We start from the raw sequence: 12,464 nt of genomic DNA, 5'->3' as shown, positions 1-12,464 counted from the left end.
GTCAGACGCGAATAGCCCATTTTTTTCAGTAAAAGAAATTAAAAAGGCATTTCTCTATAGAAGAAGTTACGAAGGCTATATAATATACAACCACAGACTATATATACTACAATAAATATAGGTTTTTTATTTCTAGTTACGATTTATTTAGGTAGGTGCTTTTTTACTATTACATACCAAGTATTAGAGTTTAGAAAAACCCAGGTTCATTTCTTGTGCATCGCTATTAGCTAACACCGCATATCATCTATCCATTACTACATTTAGATCTATAATCTAATTATAGTCTAGATCTATATTTTAAAAATCGAATAGATCTAGTAATAGTATAGATTCTATCTTCAGACTAGAGTGCCGAGTCTATCCTATGCCTATAGTCAATTTTTTTTATTAGAATAAAGTCTAGATATTACTGAAGACTAAAGTTTATTAATTCTTAGATTATTAGATATAGACATACGACATAGATCTAATAATAGGCTACTGTAATACATTTACTATAATCTATACTTAATCTACTAGACTAGAGATCTATCTATAGATCTATCTATAATCTAGTCAATCTAGATCTATACAATATTCATTATAATACTTCTACTTATTTAATAAGTTAGTACTTAGACTTAGATCTAAGTCTAAATCTAAATCTAGATCTAAATCCATTATGGATTATTAATAGATTTACTTTTCAATGCCTAGACCAAATAATAAAATTGTTAATGATGTCTAATGACTGATTATTTTTATTTTTTTAATAGTAATAGGCCTAATAGATCTAGGTCTAGACTCTACTTAAATCTAATCTAAAATAATGAACGTCTAAGACTCTAGATGATTGAGACTTTCACAAATAGGTGGTGTTAATAATACGGCATGTCGGCTGAAAGTAAGCTGTACAAAGTATCTTCTATATATATAATTCTCTTCTCTCCTCAAGATTTTTGTCGAGTAGCAAGAAGTAAAGGAAAGATCACTCTGCGGATAGTCCACGAGAAAACATGGGGGGGGGGGGTGGTGGGAGAACACGTCACAAAATAGCAGGGACCGTTGTAATATCACTCTTTTTTATTTCTACCTCACGTAAAAAAAAAAAAAAGGGGGGGGGGGGGAGTAATCTACTCTGTAGTTACTATCGAGGCGACAGAACACGCTCAAGAATTTGGACACAATGGAAAGATCACTCTTTTATTTTTGCAACTCGGACGGAGGGAGTTATCCTATGTAATTTAAGAGGCGAAAATAAATGACAATTTTCCTTTATATATTTCAGGAAATTTGTATGAGTTTTCAAAAGATTTTAATAATTTCCGGATATTTCCAGGACTTTTTCGTATATTTTGCAATTACCTCCTATTAAATCGACAGGAGGCCGTGGGAAATCTGTTATAAGTTAAACCTAAAATTAGCGCGGGTCCTATAAAAGTGCGGGGCCCACTGCGGTCGCATACGTTGCAGGGGCCTAAGGTTGGTCCTGCAAAATAGCGGCGTATACTACGTAGCCGGTCGACTAGTACATATATAAAGTGCTTTTTTTTTTGTAAAAAAAAAAAAAAAATTGCCGGTACTCAGTAATAGATTGCCTAACTTTCAACTACTAATAAATTAACAATTAACGTTGAATTACAAGAAAAGTAATTATTTTTCCCGACATTGAAAAAAGGTGCCGGTACCCCGTACCGGTGCGTACCGTCACAAAAATATATGTATATCTCAATCTTCTTTTATTTATTTTTTTTTTTTTGCGAGGTTATTGCTACTTAATACATTAATACCGGATCGATTTAAATAGGGGCCTAAGTATACAAGCAGGATTTCGAGCATTGGATAAATGTTTTTTTTAAAATACAAAGTTTTATGGAAGAGGCAATATATTAGTTGTTTGAAGTTTGTAACTTCTTAAATTCAGGCTAAAAATATCGAAGAATTAGGATATAAACAAAAATTTGCCATATGACTTTGTCTAACAAAAAAAAATGAAACTTACGTCTATTTATGCGGTTATATAGTTACCTAGTAATATAAAATATATTGAACTAACACGTACATTCATCATAATCCAGCCATGCGATTTTTCATTTATAAACATAGCATTATTTAAAACCAATATTTTACAAAGGCTGCTTGGAGAAATCAGGTATACCCATTAGGAGAAAAAACGACCCCTTTACTCAAGAAAAATTTAAGAAACTAGAACAGACACGAAATAAACAGTGACATTCTTAACAAACTAATATTCAAAATTGATTAGAGTAACACCTTTTTAAGTAATCATTTAAAGTTTAAAATCACTACAATTTTTTTTTTAACAATTATTTTGTGTATGAAATTGTGTATTGGAAAATTCCGGGTACATGAAATAGGCTAGTCCTAAAAAAACAACACAGATCTTGGGTAAAATACTCATCAAATAAAGTACTGTAAATGTGTAGTTTCACGCGCTAGTTTCAGGTCTTTTATTTTTATAGCCTCTATCGGGTTTTATCCCAACTACCCGTATTTTTGTGCAGAATTTTTTTCTCTATCAGGCACGCTTAAAATTATAGCATAATAATGTCAGTTTAATTTAAAAAGAAAACTGAAAAATGCAAAGATATATAAGGAAAAAAGCAACTTCCGGCTCATTTTGTGATTCAACTTATTAATCAAAGAAACGAAACGGACTAGTCCAACATAGCCCATTGCTAGTACAAGCACGTGCCCGTAGACATTTGGCGAAAACTTCTTCCAGAAGCCAAGAATGAGACGTCGACCATTCATTGACATTCAACCGCCTGCTGGGAAGGGCAAATTACGAGCGCGGTCCACATGCGGCCCGCCGAGGTGTTTTATGCGGCCCCTCGGACCCTTTCCTAATATTTCTAATGAAGAGTTGAAGACAAACTTCATTTTTATCATCGGAAGCATTGCAATTTGTTGTTTGCACATGAAATGTATGTGCATCTTAAATCTTTTTAAACAAAGATATTCCATTTCTTGAGGCCAGCAAGCGAAATTAAGGCTTTAGCATTTTACATTAGCTGAAAGGTGAAACTATTTCCAGCGAAATAGTTGAAAAGTACAAGACTTATTTGGATTCTTTGATTGTGGAATTTTAAAGCAAATTTTAAGACGTCAAGAACTTGAAACTAGTTTTCAATACCCTCAGCTCACCATTTAATGCAGAAGCTGAAATAGCTCCAGATGACATTCCTCCAAGCAAATTATGACCTGAAATAGAAGTTCCAGTTAGCTCTTTCGCGGGAGCTTCATGGGTACCAGAAGCTGTATATCCACACTTTAAGAAACTTATACTTTCACATTTTATAGAACCACATTCATCTTTAAACAATATTTTCATTTTGTTTGAAAATTATCAAGTGTTAGAATAGGTCGATGCTTATTGAAGGTAATTTGACACTAATCACAAGAAAAACAACTAGTAAGCTAGTCCCATGGTTCCGGAACATTATGCACGAAAGTAAACAGTTATATACTTCAAGTACTACTATACATTCGTGGTGAAATGTTGGATGTAAATAGACAATAGCAAAATAAAAAAATAAATAATTCGTAAAATTAGTTTTAAAAATTGCTAACTCTTATATATACATACATATATGCGGCCCGCCCGATCCCCAAATTTTGTTAATGCAGCCCTCGGTTGAAAAAGGTTGCCCACTCCTGATCTAGAAGATAAATCATATCTCTTTAGTGTTTATACATTTTTTCCTTGGTCATGGCTTCTTTAGTCAATACTTAGTTATCTCAGCTTATTTTCAGACCTGTTATCATTCCCTGAGCCGATCAAGGAGCACATGATGTCGACGCAGGTCTATTATGTACAGAGAGAAGGAGGATTATTGATGTTTGTAGTTCATTGCTTCTGATATTCGTGCTAAAAATATATAAAATATTGAAACCTGACCAAGTGTGGATCCTTCTGAAGTTGCCTAGGGGTTTATGCCTATATAAACTCTCTTGGTAATCTTTTTTATTATATACTAACAGAAAAACTCACTTTGCTAAATAAATAAGTAAATAAATAGAGCTCATTTATTTTCGTTTACAAAAATTATTCTTATATTAACTGTTTTTGTTGTTTTTTTTATAATGTTTGATTAAATGTTGTTGTTTTTTAATTAATCGTAAACAGATATTTATCATTTAATAACTTCCGAAGAATGAAGAGAATATTGGATTCTAGCGTTAGTCCACAATCTCCAGGACCCAGTGAAAAACCAAAGCAGAATTTACTTGCAACGATATCATCTCTGTCAAATGAATATAGAAATGTTAAAGAAACCGCTCCATGCTCTGAAAGTGTACTACAGGTAAAGAATATATCTCTTAATGTTAATCTAGACTTTATTGTATTGTTAATAATTTTTTTTAGTGTTCAATACGAGCAACGCTGGGACGAACATGTTAGTGGACATTTAAACAATGTTCCCAAAAAAATTGGACTAAAATCTAGATTTAGTCTAATAATTAGAAACAATGTTCACATTTAATCTAAACTATTTCTCAATATTCTCCGGAAGAGAAAACAAAAATTGAAATATTGTAAAGAATGCATTGCATTTTTTTCTATGTACGGATCAAAAATACAAAAATATTGCTACTCGCTTATTTTCTCTTAGAAAATAAATTATTTTGGGTAGAATTTTTTTAACAAACTTATATCAACTCACTCCGTCTGTCTGTCTGGTTAAAATCAATTAGATGACAACACATAAATCAAAAAATTAACTAACTAATTAGTCGTATTAGTTAGTTAAAAATGCACTAAGCTAAAGGGAGATAAGTCTTGCAATAAAGCAAATATGACTTTTTAACATGCAATATTGTTTATATGGCAGAAGCTTAAAAGTCGCAAGAACAGGAGAGTAATTTATGTAATTGTGTACAGTTATAATTGAGCGCCGCTTTAAAATAAGTTTGAAACAAATAATGAGGTCGACTTCAGGTTGTTACCCCCTCCTTTTTTAATTAAATGCTTTCAGAAAGCAATGAGGGTAAAATTCACACAGATATCCCTTACCTTCTCACCCCCCCCCCCACCAGAATGTTTTCTAACTGATCCAGATTGTAGTAAAATCATGCCGTAGAAAGAGAGTTGAAAGCTAAAGACATATTAATCCAGATTGTAGTAAAATCATGCCGTAGAAAGAGAGTTGAAAGCTAAAGACATATTAATCCAGATTGTAGTAAAATCATGCCGTAGAAAGAGAGCTGAAAGCTAAAGACATATTAATCCAGATTGTAGTAAAATCATGCCGTAGAAAGAGAGTTGAAAGCTAAAGACATATTAATCCAGATTGTAGTAAAATCATGCCGTAGAAAGAGAGCTGAAAGCTAAAGACATATTAATCCAGATTGTAGTAAAATCATGCCGTAGAAAGAGAGTTGAAAGCTAAAGACATATTAATCCAGATTGTAGTAAAATCATGCCGTAGAAAGAGAGTTGAAAGCTAAAGACATATTAATCCAGATTGTAGTAAAATCATGCCGTAGAAAGAGAGTTGAAAGCTAAAGACATATTAATCCAGATTGTAGTAAAATCATGCCGTAGAAAGAGAGCTGAAAGCTAAAGACATATTAATCCAGATTGTAGTAAAATCATGCCGTAGAAAGAGAGTTGAAAGCTAAAGACATATTAATCCAGATTGTAGTAAAATCATGCCGTAGAAAGAGAGTTGAAAGCTAAAGACATATTAATCCAGATTGTAGTAAAATCATGCCGTAGAAAGAGAGTTGAAAGCTAAAGACATATTAATAAATGCAAAACAAGTCGAAAACATAGGGGATACAAATGTAGAGGAAAAAGTGTTCAAAATTACAAACGTAATGATATGATTGATCCACATTAATTGCTACAATTACACTTTGTATAAACTTTGTTTCTTTAGCGGCCCCCAAAAGGGAAATAGATGCTATTAGTTTTATGTAGTCTGTCTGTCCGTCCGTCTGTACGTCCGTCCCGTTTAGATCTCGTAAACTAGAAAAGATATTGAAAGTCCTACTTTATGACATTTAAGAACATTTAAAGTTCTGATGCAACGGCTACTTTTTTCTTTTCTAAAGCGAAAAATTTATTTTTTTTAAATCAACTATGCAAACAGATTTTTTATTTAAAAAAAAACATTTTTACAACTATTCACTTTTAATAGTAATAAACATGGGAGGCTATTTAGTAAGGGAGATGAGTATTTACCATATTTTAAGGAAATTCATGCAAAAGGTTTTAGATTTTTTGTCAAAAACACTTTATAAATGTATTAAGTAAAGTAAGCTCAAAAAAAATGTTTCCTTTTTTTTAAATAGAAAAAAATTAATTAATATGTATATAAAACATGATTAACATAATTGAAAACAACAATTAATGAGTAGTTTTTCATATTATAGAGTAAACTGCACTGCAGAGCCACATTCACAGAACATTTAACGAAAGGATATTTTTTAATATATTTTTTTACGGGAAAGGTTGTTTTTTTCTTGAGGCTTTGAATAAGAGATTGACCCTTAAAAAACAATAGATCAATTAGATAATCCTTATATGACATCAGTTAGGTCAGGTTCACATCTAACTTAACCTTCATTTTCACCTATCGCATGGTCTGCGGGACCGTTGGGGCACCACACATAATCGGTCAACCTATTTTCTTCATTCTTCTCTGTCATTTGCCTTTGATAAAATTTCATTATGATATTCTTTCGGAAAATATTGAAGCCTGACTTTTTACCTGCCTGAGCGGACCACTTCGGGGGACGATTTTGTATGTGTTTCCACATAAACTGTCTTTGTAACCTTGTTTTTTACTTTATTTAGTGGCCCCCGAAATGGGAATAGACCCTATTATTTTTTGTGGTCCGTCTTTCGTCCTGTTTAGATCTCGTAAACTAGAAAAGATATTGAAAATCCGACATCATGATATTTTAGACCATTCAAAGGACTGATGCAACGACTACTTTTTTCTTTTCTGAAAGCGAAAAATTATTTACCTTTTTTTATTGTGCAGAAATTTTAAAATACCAAAGTGACGTTCGTTTGTTTGAATTCAATGATTTATCTACTTCATCTAACAAGATATTGAAAAAATCCACTCTTTATTTATTTTTTTGTTCCTTTGGTGGCTTGCCCAAATTTCCAGCAAAGAAAATAATGATTTCTTTTTTAACATCAAATACAATTAATTAAGAACTAAATTACCACTTTAACGAATGGAGTTTTTGCGAGTTTTTTTTTAAAGAAAAGTAGTTGATGATTTAACTTAAATCTAGCTCCCTGAGTAAATTGAAAAATGGATATATTTTTGTTTGTATTTCTAGTTTGGAGGCCCTTTGTTTAGGGCAGTAGCCCAGCCTGCCAGCCCCAAATCCTGTAGTAAGAGTTTTCAAGATTTGACGCTGCTATGTTCAAGCGCCAAACAAAAAATAAAATTTGATGCAAATCTCCAAAAAGGGTCTTTGCAACAGATTTTACCATGTAACCAATTCATTCACAAAGGCACATTAAATAATTTTGGATTAAGTTTAAGTAGACACTCTTGCACACCATCATTTGCAGCCTTTCCTATTCGCTCAATTATCATATTCTTGGCCGATTTTCAAGCTTCTACTAGTGCTGTCGTTGACAGTTTGGAATACATCAAAATATTTATTCATTTTTACTGGTCTAATCACAATGTTGCATATTTGTGAAACCATTGTCATTTACTCGGTGACCAGCATCAGGTGAGCAATCTAAAATTATGAAACAATATTTCGAATTTTGAACATTATATTTTTTTTCAATGTTATATAAATTACTCCATTTTTTTTTACACAGGTAATAATTTTTTAGCCATGAGTCATACTTTGTTAACAATATGACCATCCCCATCCCCCATCCCCCCCCCAAGAAAAAAGTTCCACTGTTTGGTTGCAATAATTGATCCATAGTGCCATGGGGTGCTAAATTCCTTTCTCTATTTTAAACATGCGTAATAAACCTTGACTCATAGAGTCAAAGTAGACATAGACCCATAGAGCTCCACTATAGGGCACTATGTTAGAGATTAGATCCAAGTTTTGCAATTTTTCTCTAATTTGTCTTTAGAATACTGTGTGAGGCCACACCAATGGGAGGTCTTAGGCAGCTTTGTAGTTCGACTATACATAAAGCCGGCCCTGCCTCTTTATGTTTTACTCTACAAACTAATTACAGTAGTTTAAAAAATTTAGATTATAAAAGGATGTTTGTTAATGAATAAATCAGTTTCAAATTTTATAATTAGAACAATAAAGAACGAAAATAGCTAAATTCAATTTTTTAGAACGCAAAAGGGAATGATGATAACATTTTCAATATAACTTTTATTAGCGGCCCCCGAAAGGGGAAAAGCCGCTATTAGGTTTGTGCAAAATGTCCGTCTGTCCGTCTGTCACACTCAGATCCCGAAAACTAGAAGAAAAATAAATCAAATATATTATTTCACCATGCGATGCGGCTTTGAAAAAGTTTAGGTGTAACGGCTACTTTTGGTTTTCTAAAAGCAAACAGTTTAGTTTATAAAATTAATTATGCAACCAATTTTTTCTTAAAGATACACCAATTCTAAAACAATAACATAAATGTAAGAGAGGGAGATAGGGAGAGAACAAACTGTAATAATAAATGGCTCTAAATCAACACCGATAACAGTAAACTCAGGTGTACCTCAAGGAAGTCTTGGGTCCACTACTATTTTTAATTTACATAAATGATTTACCAAATTGCATTACTTCAGGAACAAAAGTTAGATTATTTGCAGATGATTGCATAATATATAGAACAATAAAAACAACACAAGACACAGATATTTTACAAAGAGAATTAGATGAATTACAGAAATGGGAATCAAATTGGAGCATGTCTTTCCACTCAGAAAAATGTCAGTTGTTAAGAGTAATAAAAAAACTAAAACCAATTAATTCCTCTTATCTTAGTCATGGCAAACCAGTAACACAGACTAAAAACGTAAAATACCTAGATGTTATAATAAATGAAAAACTGTCATGGAATCCACATATTGATGAAACTATAAAAAGAAAATCAAACAAAGCGTTAGGATTTATTAAAAGAAATTTCTATAAATCAAATAAAAACATAAAACTAAAATGTTATTTAATTAACCTTGGTTAGACCAATAATAGAATATGCATCCTCCGTTTGGGACCCCTCAACTCAAGAAAATATTAAGAAACTAGAACAGACACAAAATAGAGCAGTGAGATTCATAACAAACGAATATTCACATTTGACTGGAGAAACCCCTTTAGTAAAATCACTAAATTTAGAAAGCCTTCAGGACAGAAGACTCAAAAGTAAAGTAGCAATTATACATAAAACACTGAACCATAATCTTCAAATACAAAAACAAAATTTAATAAAATACTCAGAAAGACACAAAGATAAAGGCACATTCCTCGTCCCATATGCTAGGACAAATTTGTACAAATACTCCTTCTTCCCTAGTGCTATTAGAGCATGGAATGGGTTGCCTGAGCTAACCAGTGACTTGGCAGAATTTAAGTCATTGGTTAATATGAATGACTAAATGCATGACGCGTAGGACGTAATCATCTTCTTTTTTGAAGTAACGTCTGTATTATATAAGAAGAAGAAGGAGGTAATTTTACAATATGTTAACAAAGAAAGACAATATTTTTTTATCAGTAAGTCAAATATATTTATAAAATGTTCAAGAAATTTTCACAACAAATATAATTATTATTTAAGGGTGTTTTTTCTGGTCAACTGGCTGCTAAAATTAAAAGAAAACATTTATGTTATAAAGGCTAAGAATGCACTTTGTATGTAAATATCACGCACATTTTTTAAAATTGACTTTTTATGCAGCGACTTTCGTGTAGCAGCGTGACAAGCAGCGGCAAGACATGATGCTAATCAGTTCCCTCAAAATTTTCTCAAATAATCAGATTTTATTTATTTATTTTTGTTTAGAATAAAAGACGCTTATTTATGTGCGTTTTATCTGTTGGTCGGTCTGTCGTGACGTTTAGATTTTTAAAGAAAACAACAATAAAGATATTGAAAATCTAATTTAACCTTTCATGTTCCTACCGAAAAATTGCAATAGATTTAATTATCCATAATAGATTGCTCCTGATATTTTTGTGAAAATAAAAATCAATGTCAACGAATGTTTATTTGCTCTTCCAACTTATATTACATTTAAATTCCGTGCTTAAACGTTGTAAAACACATGATCACATTCAGATTATCTTTCTATCCGATGCGAAAACAACCCTCCAAAGCTTGCAAAACTCTGATTCCTCCTAAATTAAAAACCTCAGAACAGCACTTACAAAGCTCAACAACAACAGCAAAAAAAAACTGGTTACCAGCTCATATACAACTAGAAGAAAATGAGAAGGATGACAAACTCACCAAGAGTGGGAGAACTAACTCACAAATAAACTCTGCACTCTATCCAGAAGAATTGAAGAAATTAAATGTAAATAAAATAAATAAGAAATGGACGAGCTATCATCCAAATCAAAAGAAAGATGACGCTTACTATAAGCTAATCCGACAAGACCAAAGTCTAATCTTTCGACTCAGGACCGGACACAACAGAATGCGACAACACATGTACCGGAAGCTCAAAATTGGAACCAGTGAAATCTGCCCATGTAGAGTATCACCAGAGAACGTCCTCCAGAGCTGCTCTCTTTACCTTGAGGCCCGTATAAGACACTGGCCCCAAAACACACCAATAGAAAGAAAACTATATGGAGAGCTCTCTGATTTGGAAACCACTGCGCAGTTCATCTCAGGTATTGGTCTAGTCATCTGAACACTCCAACATAACAATGAGAACGAAGAAGAAGAAGACATGATCAGTCACATGTTGTTGCGTTTTTTAAAGTAAATAGCATATAAATGCTAAATGAAAATCTCTATATTGACTTATATTTAATTAACAATTAAATTGTGTCGGATATTGTTTTATTAAAAAAAAATTGTCAGATGATTATTTGAAATAGCATCATTGACTTACATTATCCTTATATTCTTGGACAATAAGTCACTATAGTTTAATTATTGATATCCAATTGTTCCGTATTTTCAACTTAAATCAATTTATGTTAAATGACTTTTTTTTCCTCAAAATATCGACAATAGGTTGTTCGGGATTTTAAAATAAGAAAGTAATTTACTAGAAACAATTATTGAAAAAGACTTTTATACTAATTTATCACTGGATTTTCTTGCTGAAAAATAACAGAAGTTTTTTTTCAATCTGTAAAGAATGTTCCGGATTTAGATTTAAAAAAAGAAATCAAAGTACATTAAATAAATTTCATTTTAAATCGTTGCCAAAATTGTTTCTTATTTATATGATAAATCTACTAACACAAAAATTGTTTGAAAACCCTCTTCTAATAAATAAAACAAATAATCTTCTCATTTACAAATTTGGGTTGTTCCAGATTATTATGAAAATATTCTAACTCTATTTATGTGAAATCGCACTTCTGTCGTACATTATATTTAATTTTCTAGCTAAAACGTTTTAAAATCTAATTTTCGTAAATTATATGTTCCGATTTTTAAGGAAAACAACTTCCTAACATCAAAGTATGGTAAGAAAATCTTTCCGCAAAGCTATGGTACATATAATTGTCACACGAGACCATTGCAAAAATTTAATTAACGGTATTAGATTTAGCTAGAATTCTCTTTTTCTCTTACTATAAATACAAACATCCGGAACTATCTAGTATAGATACTTAAAATTATTGCGATGTTTCGGAAGGAAAATTAAAGGTTAATCAAATTTTCAATAGCTTTTAGTTTTTTTTTTCGATAATAACATGACGGACAGACAAACTGACAATATATATTAGGATTAATATATATATATATATATATATATATATATTAATGTTAATATATATTATACATATAAATATAATATCTTTAAATGAATTCTATTAGAACTCTGTGTACTATCGACTATGAACCCTCGTTAAATCTCTCCTGTTAATAAAACATTTTTTGTTACTAGCCTATTGTGAAGTAATGGATTTTTTTCCTTTGACGTCATATGAATAAATTCTTAAATGAAATGCTTAAAGAACTCACTCGGTGCATCAGTGTTTATGAACCCTCAATAACTGGCTCGTACTGATGAAGACATTTTTTAGTCTAACTAGGTCTTGTGACGTTGAGTTTGTTTTTTTTTTTTGCTCCTTTGACGTCATATAGAATGAATTCTTCAAATGAAATGCTAAAACAACTCGTTATAATATTGTGTATTAAACCTCGCTATCTGGCCCATATTTTAAAAAGACGTAATAGCTAGATTTAGATCTAATCTAGATTTTTTAAACTAAATCTAGATTTTTTACAGTAAATCTAGCTTTTTTAAACTAGATATGGACTTGTATTGTAATTAAAATTATTGTAGATTCTAGATCTAGAATTTCTAGGTCTA

General features: G+C 31.5%; 1 protein-coding gene across 4 annotated transcripts in view; it reads left to right on the top strand.

The window, feature by feature from the left end:
- The window catches only part of LOC129928090 (uncharacterized), a 31,132-nt gene that overhangs the window by 6,338 nt on the left and 12,330 nt on the right, over positions 1-12,464 (top strand). For 3 of the 4 annotated variants that reach the window (XM_056040565.1, XM_056040567.1, XM_056040566.1), the window contains exons 2-3: positions 3,760-3,960; positions 4,133-4,310. In XM_056040565.1, the coding sequence (XP_055896540.1) occupies positions 4,161-4,310 (150 nt within the window). In that variant the 5' untranslated portion in view covers positions 3,760-3,960; positions 4,133-4,160. Of the gene's footprint in view, positions 1-3,748; positions 3,961-4,132; positions 4,311-12,464 lie in introns of all 4 variants that reach the window. The other variant, XM_056040568.1, reaches the window with a different exon arrangement.

Source organism: Biomphalaria glabrata, chromosome 9, assembly GCF_947242115.1.
Source record: "Biomphalaria glabrata chromosome 9, xgBioGlab47.1, whole genome shotgun sequence".
In the NCBI taxonomy this organism is placed as follows: domain Eukaryota; kingdom Metazoa; phylum Mollusca; class Gastropoda; family Planorbidae; genus Biomphalaria; species Biomphalaria glabrata.
This window is presented reverse-complemented; position numbering and strand designations above follow the sequence as displayed.